Here is a 22,539-nt window from a genome sequence, read left to right on the forward strand (position 1 = left end):
AGGGTACTTCACATGATATCGATCTTCAAGCACCTCACCTGCGGTGTCCTGCAGTGGTCTTTGCTCCACCCCACCCTTTTCAATGCCTGCGTGACATACTTAGCTAAACTTACCAGGTTGTACAATTTGGAACTTGTCTTGCCCTGACAACATTCACAATACCCGGCAGCTTGATGAGAATCTCTCCATAGCTGAGTCAATTACTTTGAGTGCATGGTGACCATTACCTCTAGGATAAATGAACTGCCTCAACCCTAATGTGGATGAAACTGAGGATCTTCTACTGTGTGGCACTGCTTCCATTTGGTCACATCACTGGTAGGTGCCTACTGTCTGTACCTTGCCAGCTCCCATTACCACTGTCTAAAATGTGCGTTTCCTATGTGATAACAAGAACAGTTGTGCTGCACAAATTTACTTCAATCTGTTTTTAGCACCTACAAAATCTTTTAAAAAACTTTACACTCTTACCCACCATTGCTTGATTTCCTCTTATCTGCACTCTCATCCGGTCACATCTTGATTTCTGAAATGCCCTTTATTTGTGTCTTCCTCTCTATTATGTGAACAGAAGAGTCCGCTTATGTAAAACATGTTGGCAAGACTTCCTCAGTCCTCTTTGTCTTTTTTGGAGTCCCTCATCTAAAACAGCTTTGGCATTTGGTGGGTAAACACGTTATTCCAGTGTCTGTGCATCTGCCAGAAAACCATACCTACTGTGTCCTAGAGTTCATTAGGAAACCATTCATTATCATCCAACAAATACAATCGGGTTGGAATTTTCCACGTTGTCCATGACGTCTCATTGAAGGTTGTACGTTCTCTTTTGTTGCTGCCAAATATTGGAACTCCCTTGGCCTCAAGATGCGCCTCAAGTCTAAGCTCTTGGCATTTTGAAATGCTTAAAAACCTGGTTGCTCTCCAACTACACTCTTCAACAATTTTTTTGCCCAAGGGCTCTCTCATCAATATCTGTGCACTCTGTAAATGTGACAAATTAATAAATGTAACTGACATAATTATGGTTTCCTTTGTACTAAGTTTTGTTAGCGTTAACGGAGTGGGAATAAATTACATTTTGCATTGACTAAAGAGACCAGTAGTGGTAGTTGAAAGTACTCAGGGAAAAAAGCACATAGTAGCTCCAGTAACTTGCTGTCTGCTCTGGTCTGATCCAGTCCTCACCTTGTGTACACATTGCACTAGGGTGTGACCTCCTAAGTTAGGCTTTGGTGACACGTAGTAGGGCAATGACATCTACTACCTTCAGAGATCGACTCATATCGTTTGACTCAGGCAGGAGTAATAAGATCATCAAATCCAACAATAAGAACTAATAGCCATAAGCAACAATAAAATGCAATAAGGAGTCAGTAAATCCTACTCACCATGACCTATGAAGCCATGAATCACCACACCAACTTAGTAAAGTTTAAACATTTATTGCCCTTATATTAACAATGCTGAAGTCACGTAAATAATAAGCAATTCCAAACGATAGCAATACAGGAACAACACAGGCTGTCCAAAATGTCTGAGGAGTCTCAATAAGAGCAATCACCATTAAACACTCCAAATGAATTATACAAAATAACAACAGAATTCATTTGAGTAATAACTACAGATTTCATTAATTGTGCAGTTGAATCAATCATAATCATTTAATAAACATTCAATTCTATGATTGAATAGGTCATCCTTACTACTAAATTCTAATTTGAAAAGTATGTGTGGGGCTGGGCTTTGTCACATGAAAAAATTAAAATAAGTCAAAAAATAATTTGCAAAACATCCAAACTATGGTGCTAAAAAAATAATGTGGTTTTATTTCTAAGGGAATCTTGCAAAAGGAAAAACAGATGCACATTGGTTATACCTCTCTTAAGAGTGGCAAAAGTTAGCAGAGTCTGTGTCAGCAAAGCACAGAAATAGCAGGTCTTCAGCGATCAGGAACATGAAAGGGCAAAAGTTCAGTAGAATTGAGCATAAGGTATCTGAACTGTTAGAATCATAAACATGTAAGTCATCAATAGGACTGAACACTGGGCATCACTGCACAGAACTAAATGGAACTGAAATACATCATCTGAAACTTTGCTCAATTAAAGTCCCAAAAATCACTAACTAGACTCCTATTGGACAAGACTATGAGGTGTGATAATGAGCAGCCAATTGAATTTCATTCTTTCTCCATTTTGTAGCTTTCATCATTCTTCCAACATAGGCCCATGTTGACACTCCTCTTTGGTCTGCAGTTTCCGCAGAGTAATAACATTGTAGAAAACAGCACAGAACATGACAACTTAGCTAACATTGCTTCCTACCAGAGGCTAAGGCCCATTGTTAACATTTTCTAAAATTATCACAAGGAAGTACACAATGAACATAGTAAAACAAGACAATAGATTTCCACTGTGAGCGTTCAATGGAATAGCTAATAAACAATGTTTGCCAAAGAATTTTCAAGAAGTCAGCATAACATCTCAGCACTGTTCTGTGGAAAAATACTAAAGCTTAGGCCTTTAACTAATGCTAATACATGAATAATGAAACAATTTCAATAGTTAAACCATATTTAGTATATTATTTAATTAATCAATAATAATTTCCAACCATTAGCTTTACTCATCGATATTAATTATCTTTTGTCAGTAACGATGGTTTTGATTTCATCAAACTATATTTCCAGATTTATTTATTATTTCACATAGAACATTTATTATTTCATATAAAACTCAAGTTGATGGACATCATGTCAACCACATTTTAAACATTCATGTATTATTTTTCTAGTACGAGTTTCTTCAATTAGGCCTTTTAGTACACTTTATTTATACAATTTGTTTATTCATATTTTATTAACAATGTTTGCTCTCTAACAATCCCTCCTCTTACGGCAGTATGTGCATCACAAAAGAACATTACATTAATGAGAGAATTCAAAGCATAGTTTGTTTAGTATATCTACAGTTAGTTTCTCTTTTCTCCAAAATTTCTCAGATCACAAAAGTATCTGCTTCTCATCGTTTCCATTTCTATTTCTTCCCTCCTCTGTTAATTTTTCATCTTTTGCAATTTTATGCATATGTGCAGTTTGTAAAATCTGATTGTACAAATAAGACATACAACCACCATTAATATTGGTTTCGGTATTGTTCCCGCAAAACCTTGACCAAGATTTCCCAACCGATTTCCCATTTTAGTAAAACCTTTACCTATATTTTCCCACACAATTGGTTGTTTCAGATCCTTTAAGTTAGCATTTAAATTTGTCAAATTTCTAATGTAGCTTCTAATTTCTTTACAGTTGTCTGGAATAAAAGTGCAACAATGTTGCGCCTTAAACATCCGACAGACTCCGTCCTCTTTTGCTAAAAGGATGTCTAATGCGAGACAGTTCTGAGGAACCATCGAATGAACCGCAGCGATTTCTGAATCCAAGAGAAGTATCACTCCAGAAAAATCTTTTAACATTCTGTCCACAATGGTCATCAATTACCGAATCTTCATGTCATTCAGAACAACTCCTACAGAAGGAATAATTGCTCCAAAAATATCTCCAATTATTTCTGCCCTTTTTGATCTTGGCCTTGATTTGTCATGAGTATCATTTATGTTGTCAATCTGGTACATTTTAGGGAAAACCACTTCCAGATAACAAGTCCCATACCATCCCTTAGGGAGATGATAATAGGCGTTCTTACCACAAATATAGTACACACCAGGAATCGCAGGATCTTGTCCTTTTAGCATGAAATCCCACATACTCCTAAATAGAAATACATGTCTGCATTCACTTGTTCCCACAAACTTAGTATCAGTTTTGGATAGATGCCTGTATTTTCAATCTTCCCTACGCGCTGGAAATCTAAAGCAAGCTTTCTTTGCCTGTTAGTCACACTCGATGCATGATCATTTTTAGGGTTGAGCCTGTGATAGCATGAGCGAGAGCATGCATATCGCTTGCGAGACGCTGTAGTAGTTAGAAAAGGGCTTGGAGCCCTGCCCATGTCACGTCCGTGTCTTTCATTGGTTTGTGGGCTTGCCTTTTAAAATATGCTTGCTTCATTAGTGGAAGGCATGCATACATCATGCCTTTTCCGGTGGTTAGCCCTCCTCGAGCGCAGCAACCAAGTACTGAAAACATACGAGGCTCGCTGTTTTTCATCCGGTTTGTGGACTACTTTTTCTCTTTTTTCACAGCGCAATCTTGCTTGGCAGAAGTTGAGCGCTTTGCATGACATCGACCCTGAGACCGTTTCTATTTCCATTTCCATTTTGTAGCAGCGCAATCACGCTCGTTTTGTTTCCATTCAATGAGGCAAGAAAAATCCGGTTGGGAGTTTACAACTGCTAATAGCTCTAACTCTGAGAAATGCGAGACCCGCTACATTGCAAATGCTTGTTATAATTTTATTTTACTAAGCTCTTCTCTATTTTTCATTCATTGCCTTTCTTATATCATCAGCCTGATTCAGGATACGTTTCTCAACTGGTGAAAGTATACATGTCAAATTACTCCTGTGAGCATAAGCCGTACCAAATGTCAGTGAAGGCTCAAAGAAACCTCCTACAATGTCTATGTTTCTACCTTTAGCAATACTTCTCAGGTGTTGGTTAACGGGGACAAAAGAAAAGACCAGGTCAAAAATTCCAATACAAATACTGTATGTATTCTTGATTAAAAAGCCTTGTTAATAAAAGACTACACCTGATCCCATAAATTAATGGTAAGCTATGATAAGTAATCCCTACTTGTACTGAGGAAGGAATTTGTGTACACACATAACATCCTCTCACAGCCATAGTCTCAACATATTCATATAGCAAACGATAAAAAACATTAGATGAAACATCTTCTTGCAAGTTGCCTAAGTGTAAGTAATTCTCATCTTTATAAAACCTATCTAGCTCAGAAAGTGTAGTGACTTCTAGTTTTGAATAAGGTTTGTAAGTAATTTCAGTTTTGTCAGAAATGCTCATACTTACAATCAATAACAAACGTAACAACACACATACAGCTGCCAATCCAACACATGCATACCTGCACACATTGTTTCTATTGCGATTCATATTCAAGTGGAAGAAAGGAAAATATAGATTTAACCATACAGCCACATCAAAAATAATCTTCAGCTTTCTTTTCCGTTATAAACAGCAACTTCCAGGCTCTCCAGAATTCTGGAAAAATCGGTTTAGCAGCGCTGTCAAAATCAGTCTGGAATGTTTCTTTAATAGATTACAATTTACTGTTCACTGACTATTACTTCCAGTGTATGTCTCTCTTGGTCATTTGACAATGTAATTTCAAAACTCAGTTCAAGTGTAATTTCAAGTCCCAAATGGCTGAACTGGATTCTCACGGTCAAAACAAAAGGACATAAACTTTTCCCACTCATCAGCTGCAAGGTACACCCATTCAGAACCTGTGTATCTTCAACTTGCAACTCTTTTCCTTTTTGATTTTCTGCTGTTTCTGCTTCCTGATTTATGGCCGACAACACATCAGAAACTTTTCAGCCGCAGACGAAGAAGGCCACTTATCTCCTTTCATAGTTTTTCTAGACAGTGATGATACAACTGGATTTATGATTCTTCTTGGTCTAGCAAGGATCTGACAAGTTCTTCCTTGACTTTGACTCATTTCACCTTCACCACTAGCCTCTTCAGAAGGAGTCAAAACTGAATGACTTTGATTCAACTCCACTTTTGGGTACTTCAGGAAACAATATTTGCTTTATCTCTTTTTCCCAATCGTCTGCTTCTGAGAGAGTCCTCCTGTTCAGACTTGACTCTCTTGTTACAGCCACATCCATCTCTGCTGATAGAGGAGTATCAGGATTATCCTCAAGGTCAGGTGTCAGAGGAGTACCTTGATCTGGATCTTCACCAGTTTGCACTGTCTTTACTTTTGAGTCTCTTGCTTTTTTTCTGTCTTTTCTTCCTCTTGAGACTGCACAGTTTCTGCTGGTGCTCTCAGGAATACTAGATCCTCATCCTCCAAAGGATATGGCACTTTACGAGTATGGCTCACATGAATCCAGTTTGGAATTCTAGCACACTTCACAGCAGTCATTGCCACTAGTATGAGCTAGGATGGGTCCTTCCACCTAGGCTCCAGACAAGTCTTCTGTGCCTGCTTCTTGAGCACCACCCAATCACCAGCCCGTAGACTGTGACACAGGTCTTGGGATGGTGGCACAGCTGTTGCTTTCACCTGGTGAGACAAAGAGCAAACCACATCAGCTAGACCCTTGCAGTAATCCAGCACAAAGTCATCTGTATGCTTACAAGTGCATTTGCAGGAACAGCTGGCAATCTCATGTCTCTGCTCATCAATATCTCATTAGGCGAGAGTTCAGTTTTTCTGTCAAGTGTACTTCACATGCTCATCAGAACCAAAGGTAAACCATCAGGCCATTTTAGATTAGTGGATGCACACATTTTTGCCAATCGAGCTTTCAGAGTACCATTCATTTGTTCCACTAATCCAGAAGCTTCAAGTCGGTAACTACAGTGCAGCTTCTCCTCAATGTTTAAGGCTGAACATAGCATTTTTATAACCTCATTATTGAAGCGACTTCCTCTATCTGATTCTAAAAAGGCGGGGAACCTGACTTTCAGGATCAGCTCCCTAAATAGCTTTGCTTTGCTATTGTGAGACTATCATTTCTAGGTGTAGGTTAGGTTTCAATCCAATGACTAAATATACAGACAGTCACCAACACGTATCTCAAACCACCACACACAGGCATCTCAATGAAATCCATCGGCATTCTGTTAAATGGACCACCTGATCTTCCATTGTGACTCAAATTGACAACAGTTCTCTTTCCCACGTTCATATGCTGACATGTAATTATTCTGTGACAAATTGCTTCTGTAACCTGTCTAAATTTTTGATTGAATCAGGATTGCTTAAATGTTTGAATCATTGCATCTCTGCCAATGTGAGTTTGTCCATGATAATATCTAGCCATTTGTGTCAGTAGACAGTTTGGCAACTGACCTTCATTTGAAACCTACATTTCATCAATTTCTCTTTGGTTACAACCCAATTTTGTCCCGTTTCTTTTTTCATCTTTGGGAACCTCATCTTGCAATCTTTTAATTCCCTCCCAAGTGTCAACCACTGTCAACAGAAAACGTTGACTTGTCTCATCAGTACCTCTTAAATTTTTCCACCCTTTATTAAATGTGGCACAATTAAGTGCACAATATCTAGCAACTTGATCAGCATAGGCATTTTCCATAGTGATAAAATCATTTGCTTGCGATGCGTAGTATACTTCACAACTGCGACTTTCTCAGGTAATTGTGAAGCTTCTAGTAATTCATGAATCCGGTCACCATTTCTGATAGGTGAGCCAGAAGAGGTCCTAAAATGTCTTTGGGACCACAACTGCCCTAAGTCGTGTACAACACCACATCAATATTGGCTGTATGTAAAAACGTAATTTTGAGCTGTGATGAAATACAGCATGCTCTAGTAAGAGCAACCAATTCAGCCACTTCTGCAGAAAATACTCCTTGAAGCCATGAAGCTTCGATTACAGCAGAAATAGTGCATACAGCATAACCAGCCCTCAATGTTCCCACATTATCTCTTAAACAGGAAACATCGACAAAAAATATTTGGTCATTTTTCTCTAATGGAGTATCTTGAATATCAGGTATGGGTTTGGTGCACAGTTCAGTAACATCCCGGCAGTCATGTTCCACTTCATTTACATTTTGAAATTTAGCAGAGTCTATAGGTAATAAAGTAGCAGTGTTAAGTACTCCGCACCTTCTCAGGGTGATATTTGGGGATCCTAAAATCAATAACTCATAGCGACTCAACCTAGCATTTTGTCAAATATTGAGTTTTGGTCCTGGTAAGCAAGACCTCGACTGAATGAGGGACCAGAACAGTTAAAGGATGTCCCTTCACAATGCTCTCACTTTGGGCAAGACTGATACCAACCGCAGCCACTTGCTTTAAACAACTTGGTAAAGCAGAGGCAACTGGATCCAATGTAACAAAAAAATATGCTAGAGGACGATTTACGTCACCATGTACCTGTGTTAGGACAGAAAGAGCACAGCAATCATGTTCATGACAAAACAGTTAAAATGGTTTCATGTAGTCAGACATTCCTAGAACGTGTGCTCCGCACAGACTCTCTCTCAGCTCAGTAAAAGCTTTCATACAAACTTCATCAAGGGGTACTGAATCAGTATTATCTTTGTGGGTCAATCTTTGCAAAGGCTTGGAAATAACAGAAAAATTGGGAATCCATTGGTCACAGTAACTCACCATTCCCCAAAACATGGGGACATCTCTTGAGTAACAGGAGGGTTCACTTGCGATGTAGCTGTAACCCATCTCTGGAAACTTTCCTTGCACCTTTCTCTATTTGATATCCATAAAATTTCACTTATTTTTGACAGTACTGTTATTTTGCTGGAGACACTTTGTCGATTATCATCCAAATGATTTAGTAGGGCAATAGTATCTGGCCTGAATGCTTCTTGTGTCTTTGAAGCAGCCATCAAATCATCAATGTACTTGACCAATGTAGATTGGAAAGGCATTTCCAGTGCTTCCAAATTATTTTTCAACACCTGATTAAAAATTGATGGAGATTCTGAGAATCCTTGTGGAATTCTACAGCAGGAATACAACCAATAGCAGAATTTAAAACAAAAAGAGAAACTGGCTATCCTCATGTAGAGGCACTGAGAACATTTTTGTGACAAATCCACTACTGTGACTCATTCTGCATCAAATGGAATTTGGAACAAAATCACTGCTGGATTATGCACCACTGGACAACATTTGACTATTACGTAATTTCTTTCCTCAAATCCTGAACTATACAAAATTTCACACTATGTTTCCACAAACCCATAATATGTGAATTACATGGGCTGCTCAACACTTCTTTCAGAACTCCTTCCTCAACAAAATCTGCAATTATGGGAGTAACTCCTTACATCTGGTGCCATATGACACTGGGGAGTTTTGGGAAAACTACATTACGGTTTAACTGTAACTTTGACTGGTTCCATAGCTTTAATTAGACCAGTACCTCCTCCCGAAAGATCCCAAACCTTTAAAATAACTGTATCTTGTAGGTCACTTGGCAGGTCCTGTACTGTAAATGCAGGGTAAAGAGTAATCAGTGGGACTTCTTCATTAAATAGATTACAGACAACTGGTGTGAATGATTCCTCATCATCACTATTTCTCTGAATTGTAATTCCATCATGCATGCAAGTAATCGAACATTTTAATTTGCACAACGAGTCTCTTCTCAATAGGCATACTTGACTTCAGATACAGACTACAAATTTGTGCATGTCTTTAAAAGCACCAATTTTAACAGGAATCAATACAGTAATCCGATTTAACAGGTGTTGGTTCACTCATTCAACCTGCAATGTTCTCCCAGAAAGTGGCACATTGGGACCTTCTGCAGTTCACACAGTAGAGCATGTAGCTCCTATGTCAACCAGGAATGAAACTTCATGACCTATAATTGTCCCATTGACATAGGAACCACTCTGATCCACCTCTTATGAAGCTGCTAGCTCACATTATTCTTCATCTGAACTCTCACTCATAATTTCATCACTCAATTCATCCTCTCTGTGTAAGCAATATTGTGTAATCAGTTGTTGACTATTTTGACTTAACTTTTGACCAATGTTCTACTGAGAAACCACTACCTGCTGCTGTGCCATTGGAGCTTGAGGTATTTGCAATGCTGCTGCTGTGGTATTATTTGCATCTGATATTGCATTTGCTGTTGTGGTACCTGAAAAAGTGGCACCTGCTGTTGGGGAATTTGCATTTGCGGAATCTGCATTTGAATATTCATATACTGCACATTTACATTTGGATTCTGATATCTCGGTCCCCTCAAATTTGGAAAAAGATTATGTTCATTCATCTTCACAACACCTTCCTGCACCATCAAAGGACATTCCCGTTTCCAGTGTCCAAGACTCCCACACGCATAACAAGGTAACTTTTTCCTCATTACCTGCACATCACCTAGATTAACGTTAGTATTCGGGTCAACACGATTTCCATTTCCACATCCACCAACTCCTTTTCCTCTCGCCATTCCTTGTCCCTGAAATACTTGCATATTTCCCTGTTGTTGTTGTACTGCCTGCATCCCTGATTGTGCTGCTATAATCTGCATCACCTTTGCCTTTCCTCTCAATCTTTTCTGCTTCATGTCAATTTTGTCACTGCAATATTTAACAACCTAGAATACTTCATCAATCAGTTTTGCTTGCCAGCAAATCAAGTGGCTCTTAAGCATGTTACCAACTGCAGGTCTCAACCCCTAAACAAACCTGGACACGAAATTAATCATGTCTTTGGGCTCAATTGTCTCTGTACTACTGTAATGCTTGAATGCCTGCAACAACCTTTCATAATACGCATGTATTGACTCTTTTGCTTCCTGAACTATCCTATCAATTCTCTGCCAATCAATATGTTTGGGAGAAATTCTCGTTTTCAAAAATTAATTCACTTCGTAATAGCTTTTCATTACTTCAGGAGAATGTGCACCTGTAACCGGATCTCGTGGAGGTTTTCTCGTTGGCTAGTCAACACTCCTCTTGCATTCAATCCATAAATCAGCTGGGACCACTAGTTCTAAAAGAGTATATAAATCCTTCCACAAACATTTTGCAAGTTTCACAAACCTGTCTGTCTGTTGATACCATTCCACTGGCTTTTCTCTCAATCTCGGATAGTCATTTGTGACTGACAAAATATCACTCCTGCCCTAAGAGACATAAACATAATTCCCTCCAGGAATTTTTCTCACTGGTAATATTTTTTTACTGGACTATCAGTCTGCTAAGTGTCAGTAGAATTCGAAGTCGCAGACTCTTTTCTTCTGTTCTCTTTTCTTTACCCATCTGCCTTCCCATTTATCTTATGAACTCCATGTTTGAATACTTTGGATTAGTTCCCTAATATGAACATTCATTCTAGGAGATCTCATGTTTGCAATGTCTTTTGAATCAAATTCTAATGTGTAACTCCTCTTTAATGGTTTGGATTTCTCCATATCCGCTTCATATTTTTCTGCAAGTTCTGATAGTTCCTGATGTGCCAAACCTGCTCGGTTTGTGACATCTTTACACATGAAGTGTAACTCAGCTTTATTATATGACTTAATTCTATTTAAGTAGAGTGTTCCTTCAATCATTTCATTTAATTCTAATGTTAATCTTGCCAGATTCAATGTCCTTTCTCCTTCAGCAACTGTTTCCATAGCTGATGCTCCACTCACTTTTCCCAATCATTCTGTTAATTTCTGAGTTGTTAAACATTGTAAGGAAACATTATTACTCACTTTAGGCACCCACTGTGGTATATTACATGGTGGAACTATCACTCTTTCAGGTGACACAAGAACCAAATTAGGAGTCACCAGAGTTTGTGAGATCATAGGGCAAGTTGCTTATATAAGCGGACCTGTTTTGTCAAAAGTCTGATTTATTGAAGACATAACTGTCACAGTAGCATTGAGTTTCTCCATTTCTGCCTTCAAATTGAAAGGTTAGAACATTGTAGCATTAACTGAGTTAGAAACCTGCATATTGCTCTCATTATTTCCCTGGGTATACAATGGAACAATTGGACCAATTGTGACAGGAACTGTAAATGCTTCTGGACCTGGTGAACTATTCTGATTTTTCGAGAAACTCATTTCAGCATTCTGACCTGTAAATACTGAGGAACTTGATTGCGATATTGTTACTGGAGTGCACATTGCCATTATTTGGGCTTGATTAACAACTTGTACAGGAGTTATTGAATTAGGTGTAGACTCCATCTGGACCATCACTGGTCCCCAACCATTCTGTTAATTTCTGAGTTGTTAAACCTTGTAAGGAAACATTATTACTCACTTTAGGCACCCACTGTGGTATATTACATGGTGGAACTATCGATCTTTCAGGTGACACAAGAACCAAATTAGGAGTCACCAGAGTTTGTGAGATCACAGGGCAAGTTGCTTTTATAAGCGGACCTGTTTTGTCAAAAGTCTGATTTATTGAAGACATAACTCTCACAGTAGCATTGAGTTTCTCCATTTCTGCCTTCAAATTAAAAGGTTAGAACATTGTAGCATTGACTGAGTTAGAAACCTGCATATTGCTCTCATTATTTCCCTGGGTATACAATGGACCAATTGGACCAATTGTGACAGGAACTGTAAATGCTTCTGGACCTGGTGAACTATTCTGATTTTTCGAGAAAATCATTTCAGCATTCTGACCTGTAAATACTGAGGAACTTGATTGCGATATTGTTACTGGAGTACACATTGCCATTGTTTGGGCTTGATTAACAACTTGTACAGGAGTTATTGAATTAGGTGTAGACTCCATCTGGGCCATCACTGGTTTCCGAAGTATCTGTGATGCCTCCGGGACTGTAATACTTGGGGAAGAACTAACAACAGGATCTGTAGAATATATTACAGGCTGAGCTACAGTCTGAATCACAGAAGTCTGAGGTACTGTAATAGTAGGAACATTAGTTGCAACCTGAACATGACGGTGTTATCACAACTGAAGGTATACTTGGACTTACACTAGCAACTTGATTTGCCTCTTCTGCTACATATGGAGGAGGATGTTTTCTCAATAATTGTGTTATAAATTCATCATCATCTGAATCACTATCATAAGTCAGTGATTTTTTAGATTCACCTGACTTCGACTCAATGTCTTCAAGATTCTTTTTCTTTGTCTTTGGCCTGACACTGTCCCTCTTTTCTTGTGAAACTGCAGGAAACAGCCCAATACCTTGTAAGGTTTCTGTTCTCCAAAACTTCTGTTCATTATCACATTTGGCTTCTAAAAATGTTTTCATTGTTTTTCCCATTCATCTCTCAAATTGTATTTTTCTTGTTGTCTGGCTACTAGCTACCAAATAGCTAAAGCTTCAAATTGTGCTGATCTCAGAGGGGGCTTTAATTCATAAAGTACTCTCCTCAGATTTTCTAAAATGTTCATTTAAAAACTTACATAAGCAGGAAAAGCCAAACACCCTTGCTTCTCAGCTATTTTGCACCATTGTTTTAGTCAAATACATGCTGATGGACCTTTCTCTTTGATTACTATGCATGCAGGTTGTTAGAAATTAGGTCTCTAGTTGGCAGGGGTATACACCCTTGTCTAAGTAGGGACCACAGTCCTAGTCAGGGTAAATCACAACAGAATTCAAATTATCCTGTGCCCACCCTCTGGTAGCTTGGCACTGAGAAGTCAGGCTTAACTTAGAATGCAATGTGTAAAGTATTGTGCAATAAATAATACAGTAACACATTGAAAACACCACAAAAATACACCACACAGATTTAGAAAAATAAATAATATTTATCTGAATAAAATAAAGTAAAAACAACAAAAATCCAATAAGCACAAATTGAAATGTCATTTTTAAAAGGTTTAAAAGAATCTCAATCCTTAGAAATCAATGGTTGTTTCTTTGTAACACAGAGTCCCTGGGATGCGTCAAAAATAGCAACTCACAGTGACCGTTGAGGAGGAGTTGTGTGGAAAAACAAGGTGTTGCGTTGGAGTTTTGAACTTCACTAGGGACTTACAGGTACACTAAATATGCCTGTTGGGTAGGAACCAATGTTACCATGTTTAGGGGAAAAAGTATATGCACTTTAGCACTGGACAGCAGTGGTAAAGTGCGCAGAGTCATAAAACCAGCAAAAACAGGGTCAGCAAAATGGAGGGAGGCAGGCAAAAAGTTGGGGGATGATCACCCTAAGGCTGTCAGGTCTAACACTGGTGTACCTTCTGGCAGAGCAATGTCTCCTATTCTGACTTGAATGAAAGCATCTCCTCTCATCACACATTTTAATGCTTTGAAACATTTAATTTCGACCTTTAATAGGGCTTGAACTACAAATTAAATAAAAAACAGGAAGTATTTAATTCCCAAAATCCTTTTCGCTTGCTACTCTCAACCAATATCTGTTAACAGTTTTCCAACAATCCGTGTGCGGCTCCTTTCACCAACTGACCAATCTCAGCGCAGACCCAGGGACGTCACTCTCACTCCACACAGCGGCTCACAAAGCCTCACGACTCATTCTTCAAACTCGACTCAAACAACTAATTACAAATATTGCGAGCACTAAGAAAATCAACAAAAAACAACTTGTCTGCATATTACAGGTAGGACGCAATCACTTCAGGAGCTGTATGGAAATTTCGACTGTGGCCTTTCCCACAAACAGCTACCCTTTTGACTGTGGCTTTCTTACAAACACAAGTAAGATTTAACCCGTACACCTCACTCCGGTTAGTACAGATCCCCCATGTGCACTCAGGATTCACCTAATACCACCCAACAAAACACACACAAGGAAATATTGCTATAGGTGTTTTCGACAGCGCTCAATTTACCAACACCTTCACCTGCAGACAAGTAAACAACAATAACCAAACAAATGCCTCATACACTTGTACTATACTCCGGAGTCTCAGACCTCGCAGGGCCCATTACAACAACAACCATGTGGGCACTTTTTGAGCACAAAGAACAACACTCATTTGAAGTACGACGACTCTCCTACTCTCACCCGTTGGAATACGCAAATTCCATACTCAACTACCTTGGACTAGGCAAACTCCCTATTTCACTCATACATTACAATTCACCTGCGATTTGCCAATGCATTGCAAGCACAAACCCTACTTGGAACTCAAACAGCACTGGGAACATACCCACCTCATCTAAACAAGCATTGGGAAAACCAAATAACCAAAACCATAGATGAACTCTCTCCTATTGAGATAAAACCATCCTCTGCTACCAAATTCTGTGGGTGTGTGACCTTCTCAATTAGGCTTATGTGACATGTAATAGGGCAGAGACATCTACTACCCTCAGAGATCGACTCAAATCTTTTGACTCAGACAGGAAATCCAACAATAAAAACTAATATCCATAAACAACAATAAAATGCAATAAGGAATCAGTAAATTGCAATCACCATGACCTATGAGGCCATGAATCACCACACCAGTTTAGTAAAGTTTAAACATTTATTGCTCTTATAATAACAATGCAAAAGTCACGTAAATAATATGCAGTACCAAATGATAGCAATCGAGAAACAACACGGGCTGTCCAAAAATGTCAGAAGAATCTCACTCTAATAAGAGCAATCACCATTAAACACTCCAAAAGAAATACACAAAATAACAACAAAATTAATTTGAGTAATAGCTACAGACTTCATTAATTGTGCCATTGAATCAATCATAATCAGTTAATAAACATTCAATTCAATGATTGGGTAGGCCATCCTTGCAACCAAATTTTAATTTGAAAAGCATGTGTGGTGCTGGGCTTTGTCGCATGCAAAAATGAAAATAAGACAACAAATATATTTGGAAAACATCTAAACTATGGCGCTAACAAAAATAACGTGGTTGGATTTCTAAGGGAATCCTGAAAAAGAAAAAACAAATGCACATTGATGTTAGCAGAGTCTTTGTCAGCAGAGCACAGGAATAGCAGGTTTTCAGCAATCAGAATCAGGAACATGAAAGGGCAAAAGTTCAGTAGATTTGGGCATAAGGTATCTGAACTGTTAGAATCATAAACATGTAAGTCATCAATAGGACTGAACACTGGACATCACTACACAGAACTAAATGGAACTGAACTACATCATCTGAAACTTTGCTTAATTAAAGTCCCAAAAATCACTAACTAGACTCCTATTGGACAAAACTATGAGTTGTGATAATGAGCAGCCAATTGAATTTCATTCTTTCCCAATTGTGTACCTTTCTTCATTCTTCCAAGATAGGCCTATGTTGATACTCCTCTCCGGTCGGCAGTTTTCGCAGAGTGATAACATTGTAGAAAACAGCACAGAACATGACAACTTAGCTAACATTTCTTCCTACCAGAATCTAAGGCCCATTGTCAAATCTTTAAAAAATTATCTCAAGCAAGTACGGAATGAACAGAGTGGAACAGGTCAGTAGATTTCCACTGTGAGCTTTTAATGTAATGGCTAAAAAAACACCTTGCTAAAGAATTTTCAATGACGTCAGCATAACATCTCAACACTGTCCTGTGGAAAACTACTAAAGTTTAGGTCTTTAACTAATGCTAATACATGAATAATAAAACACTTTTAATAGTCAAACCATGTTTAGTATATTATTTAATTATTAATTTAATTTCAAACCATTAGTTTTACTTATCAATATTAATTATCTTTTGTCATTACAGATGGTTATGATTTTATCAACATATTTTTCCAAAGTTATTTTTTATTTCACATAGAACATGTATTATTTCACATAAAACTCAAATTGGTGGACATCATGTCAACCACAAACATGCACGTTTTTTTACTAGTATGAGTTTCTTCAATTAGGCCTTTTAGTACACATTATTTATACAATTTCTTTATTCATATTTTATTAATAGTGTTTTCTCTCTAACAGGTGCTTCTCTAACTTGTAGCCTTTATTTGAGTATTCTGTGCCCTTTCTCCCATTATTCTTCTCTCCCTCCTATTTCCCTCTATGAGCTTTACGTACTCACCATCAGAGGATCTGCAGAGAGTTTTTGAGTGCACCGTGAAATTAGAAGTAGGTAGCTACCTTCCACAGGGAATCATGCCATGAGGTTAGCTGAAGAAATTGGTCAGAGGTGCGAAGGTGGAGTGTTACAGTTCCGCTGACATTTCTTTCAGCAAAGATTGGCATAATATATTCACGTTCAAGTTAATTTACAACATCATCCTTTTCTTTCCCTTAAAACGTACTCCTGGAGGTACCAGTGACCGCAACATATTGCAAATTGCACCATAATGCAATATGATATATACCTCATACTTTTCAATATTGAAGTATATAAACTTCACTCTGTTGTATGCGCAGTGCACTGATAACATCTGGTAGAGCGCTCTCTGTAAGAATGCATAGCTAAATAAATTTATGTCAGGCTTTATCATCTTTAAGGGCCAGAAAACCATAACTATCACAAGGGGCAGGAGATGAAAAAGGACAGGTTAGTGCTTGGGTCGAGAGAAGGTCTTCATTCTGGAGTCCCTAAGAGTCCTCAAAACGCATACTTGATCCAGTGGGGTTAGACGTTTGCAGTGCCATTCCCTCATTTACATCTTTGCCCATTTTCAGTACCTATACCCTTTTTAAAAGTGGACATTGGTCTGTCTTCCAAAAGAGTTGGAGACCCATTAAACTTTACAGCGCAACACTAAAGTCCCTTCTTGCAAAACTGTAAGAAAGTCCATCTTTTTCCTGTGTGTCCCCTGGATTAATTTTATTTTTGTGGACCTGGATTGCTGATGTTTCTGACCTCTTGGTAGAAACAGACTGCTTAACATCTCTCATTGCATGCGTTTTTCCTTAACCCTGGCAGGCCTTTTAGATAAATTATTTGGCATTTGTAAATTTTGCACATGACTGCTGTAAGTGTGCAAGGAGTGTAAAAGTGAAATACACATGCGAGCTGCAGCAAGGCTTCTTCCACCAACATGCTAGACCTAAACCTTAACACAAGGGCATAGGAGTAGCCATGTTATACCGAGGGCAAAATTCCAGTGTTGAAATGTCAAACTGGCTTATTTTTACATTTAAATTCTAATTCTGCAATTTAGTTAAACAGCTCTCACTATAGCGTTTAGTAAGGTCCAGCAACCAAAATGTTCACATTTAAAAAAATATAATCTGGACCCACTTACATAATTGTAAAGGTGACCTTAGCTGGATGCTAGTTGTCAGTGAAGGCTATTGCACTTTAAACCTTATTTGTGGTGCTTAATAGTATACGTCTTCTAACTTCAATTTATGAGGGTGATGAAATCCCATTCTAAAGTATCCAGCAAAAATACAACTGATTAATACATACATAATTATATTTTGAAAGGATTATATTTAACTGTGTTTGCAAAGTTTAAAGTTTAAATGCCTGGTGTCTCCTTGGATCTCTTGCAGCTAAGTTATCATAACATTCTCACACACATTCTCTTCAGTTAGAAAAGGTGTGAATATCTCACATTTCTCAGGCCTTTTCCATGACAATAGCTTGCCAGGAGCTCTACCCCTTCCTTATTGACATTTATCAGCCAAGACAGAAGGTCACCGGTGATGGGGATGAATAAACAAAGATCTTATGAAATGCAAGCCCATACAAGGATACAATCTATCTTTTATGCTTGTAAGTACATGCAAAAGAGGAACCTACCAGTCTGGATACTTTTGAATTGAGAGGTTGTCATAGCCAACCAAACACCTCACTCCATGGAAGGGATAGCATAGACATGCCTTGAAGGGGTGTGTTTCTCTTTGATCATGAAGTGGTTGCAAGGGGTGAGTTTGGGGGAGGAATTCGAAAGCTTGGAGCGAAAATCTTAAATAAGGCCGACCTTCGCCATTTTGAAAACGGGAAGATATGGCATTTGGGACTGATTTTGGCATAAGTCACAAGAAAAGTTGTAAAGTATGGGTGGGTATTTACCTATCATAGGCTTGGGAATGTGCCAATTAAAACGGAGATAGTGTTATAAAATACTGCATCCACCATGTTAAAGCCAGAGTGCTTCTGAAACCTTTGAAGATATAAGAAGAAGACAGCTCTGGACTGCATATCCTGGGACCAGGAAGAGTGAAGAATCCACCAAAAAGAAACAGATGCATTTTCCTGGAGGAAACTCAACAAGACCACTGGTAACTGTACATTTGTGTTTGATCCAGACAGAAGTAGAGGTTAAGCTTTTGTCACACAAGAACCCCCAGCTTTTTGTCTACGGATCATTCCCTAAAGATCTGACACATTTTAAGCAAGAGAATTGAAGGACTTTGGCTACAAATACTGAAAGTTTTGACATTTATTGTCATCAGTTGTTTTCTAAACCTAGATTTTTGGTGCGCACAAGTAAACCTGTGTTTTGAATGAATAGCATTTTTCTAGATCTGTCCTTTTGTAAACTTCAGGAGGGCATTTTTTGTTTCAGTTTTTTAGAGTCCCAAATGGGGCAATGGTCTGATTATGTTTTCATAACCACAAACCTCTTTAAAAGTAAAAGCACATCCAGATGCCCTTTTGAATATCTCCTGATGCCTGTCTCAGAGTAATTTAATTTAAGTCCCAATTTAATCATTAAAGTGCTTTGCGTATAACTAATTTGGACGGTTTTGGAATCTTATCTTGTTTAAGTTTTAATTGTAATGTTGTCATTGGTACGTTTCTTCACACACCACAAACAGCAGATGTCAAAACTGCACCTGTCCTCAGCACTGTGAGAATGTATTCATGTTTGATAAGATTCTCATCAATGTTTTACTTCAGCTTAACTTGCACAATCTATTACGTGCATACATTTCTGACTCTTTCATTTCAATACATGTCAATGATGTTCAATGGTATAAGAAGATTGTGCCAACTGCATCTGGCAGAGTATACTTAAAAGCTGACTGCTTTGTATCTGTCAAGCTTAGGCATAAATAAATATACCTCAACAACTGTATTTGATTGCTGTCTCTCATTAACAGACAACTGTACCTTGTTTGTGCATTTTACAGGCTGGTATTATGAAGGAAGGTTCACTGTTGATTGGCCCTAACTTAGGGCCATATGTACGAACACATTTTCCCATTGACACAGAATGGGAAAAACCCTTTGCTACATCTGGCCCTTAGTTCATCTGGGAAGAAATATGAAAACATCCCAGATAACTAACATTCCTGCTAAAAACTTCATCCACCACTTTTATTTCCTTTGGTGGAGAAAAACTAAAGTATTTCCGCCAAGCAACTTCCTCACATAAATACTTGATAAGGGGTGAGAGGGGAGTGCTGTAAATCCACCCAAATGTAGCAACCAATGAAGCAGAAGCTGAGTACGCAGTTCTAGCCAGTCTCCGCCAGGAATTTACCAGATGGCAAAGTTATGTGCAGATATAGTAATTCCCATAAAAGCTCTTTTCAAAGTAGGATTTACTGTGCTCCAAAATCACTAGCGCAAATGTAAATGAAATGTGTTTTGTGCATGTGCCAATAGTGATAAGATCGTGGAAAATGTAGTACCTTACTGTATGCATGTTTTTTTACTTAAATAGAAGAGCAGATGTTAAAGCAAGGATATCCTGCATACACCACATCATGCGCATGGTTGGGATACACAGACGAGCACTTATCAGAGGTTTGTCTTACTTCATGTATCAAGAATGTGCTTGCTGTTGTGCATTTCTTAAGACAGTGTTATTAATATATTTTATGGTCACTCTCATTACCACTTGTGTAGCAGTAATTTCAAGGCTAGTCTGTGAGTGCTAGAGTGTCACAAGAAACACAGACTACAAATTAATGGTTTTACAGCAAGAGTCTTTAGTCCTCACTAGGGCATGCATCCTCATTAGCCATTAGTGCCTCATGATGTGCACCCCTTAGCTCCACAGAGTACAAGCACCAGTCTCAATCTGTGCCTCCATGATGTCTAGCCATCTTTGACCATTTCTACAAGGCAATGTAGTTCAGCAATAGTGTTCTCTGTTATGGCTGCTAGCGTATCCATAAATAGGCCTTTTGATTCCGGTGACCTGAGCTCAATGCCTTGTCAGCTGGCCGATTTCAGTGATAGTTCCTCAGGATTGGGGTCTATCACCACGTGGTTCCCCGGGTTCTGAGAGTGTAGAGTCTGTCATTATCTCTGTCCATCGTGCCAGGGTACCTGTGCCAGTACCTCAAAGCAATGGGTTTTCAGTGAGAAGTGATGGTGCAACAACAAATTGCTTCTTAACAGTTTTTTCACATGTAGAAACAGAGGTTCACTCCTTGAGCTGGTGAGTGAAAATGAGTTCCTATTCTTCAGCTGTTTCTTGGTTGGAATACAACACATTTATTGGAAGAAAAGAACCTTTGGCTCAGTTTTAATTCTTGGAATTCATAACTGCGAATCAGATCTAAATATTCTGGAATTTTCATCATCTATGTACGGGCTAGAACACAACTACTCACAAAGAAAAGTTTGTGACTGGGGCTCTGAATGAGGTACGACACCAGAAATACTCAGCGAAGAACCTAATAGATTGTGAGTGTGTAGTGTGTGTGTATGTATGTGTGTGTATAGATATATAGATAGATGGATAGATAGATAGATAGATAGATAGATCCGCAACTCCTGATACTATTTGTCCTTGTTCTAAATATTTTCTTAAAAGGTAATCCAAGACACTAGCCAAGTAGCACCACCAAGAATGATAAAGAGTGGCACACATCTAACTGTTGCCTACTCAGAGCAAAGGGCAAATACCCAAACGCAGAGTACTGTCAGAGGGAGCTGTAAGAGAAACAAAAAGCACAAAACTATCCACACCTGCAGCTAAAATCAATCTGCATATCAAATTTGGTTTTATAAAGCCTCACATGATACTGAAACATGTTCACAATTTTTATGACTTCATCCTGATAATCGGACGTTATACAATTAGACCTCAGACCATAAAATAGGAGAACAGGGAAAATTGCATAATTCAATTCAGACTTTTTTGTGTTGTACTAATGAGTTTTAATATTTTCACATACAGTATATCAAGCATAATTCTGCTTCCAAAGTGGGTGTAGTATTTATAAGTGGACTAGTCTGCACACTGATATGTGTCCGTCCACTGATGATCAATGTCTGTGGAAGTAAGTTGCAACAGACTAATATGTTCATTAAGACTTCACTCTATAGTGGTGACTCAGTATAGTTCTGTTTTATGACATACTGACCAGTTTCCTTAGATGGGTTTCCTTGGTGTTGAATGACTGTACTAGTAGTTTATTGAAAATTATTTTCTTTACTAAGACCTTTCTGTAGGATGGTGGCTCTGTGTAGTAAAATTTTGAAGAGACTTTATCTTAACTCCTACGGTGCCTTGGACGAGGTGATCTCGTCCAAGGCACTGGTTCCCAGGTGCCTTGGATGAGTTCACCTCGTCCTGCACCCGGGAATTGGGGGGAGCGCTCCCCACCCACACCCCCCGGTCGTGGATGGAAGTGGATTCCCTTCCCCTTCCACCTCTGACCCCCCCACCCCACCCCCTGTGACGTCAGCACGCATCGCGCGCTGATTGTCACAGAGGCCTCCTCCTTTGCGCTGGAAGCTGAGCTTCCAGCGCGCTCGGAAGAGAAATGCAAAGCTTTTCTCTTCCGATCACGTTGAGGAGGCTGGAGAGGCTTCAAAGGGAAGGAAATGAATTTCCTTCCCTTTGAAGTCTCTCTCAGCGTTTCAAAAGCCGGATTGTAAAGCAATCCCGCTTTTGAAACGCCCACTAGACACCAGGGATTTATTTTGAAAGTGGAAACTGGCATGAGGGAGCGACTCCTTGGGCAAGGGTCGCTCCCAGGGGGGGCATTTTTTTTTAAGGCCTATTTTTATGAGGCCAATCTGCCCCCAAGGGGGACAGAAACCACTAGACACCAGGGAGTTTTTTTTTTTCTTCGTGAATTTCACGCAAGGGG

General features: G+C 38.8%; 1 protein-coding gene across 1 annotated transcript in view; it reads left to right on the forward strand.

Moving 5' to 3' along the window:
- Nucleotides 1-22,539, forward strand: part of ENOSF1 (enolase superfamily member 1) — a 289,050-nt gene that overhangs the window by 180,878 nt on the left and 85,633 nt on the right. The window contains exon 8 of the mRNA XM_069219981.1: nucleotides 20,154-20,236. Within this exon, the coding sequence (XP_069076082.1) occupies nucleotides 20,154-20,236 (83 nt within the window). The remainder of the gene's footprint in view (nucleotides 1-20,153; nucleotides 20,237-22,539) is intronic.

The sequence above is a fragment of the Pleurodeles waltl genome, chromosome 2_2, assembly GCF_031143425.1.
Source record: "Pleurodeles waltl isolate 20211129_DDA chromosome 2_2, aPleWal1.hap1.20221129, whole genome shotgun sequence".
NCBI classification, from domain to species: Eukaryota; Metazoa; Chordata; class Amphibia; order Caudata; family Salamandridae; genus Pleurodeles; species Pleurodeles waltl.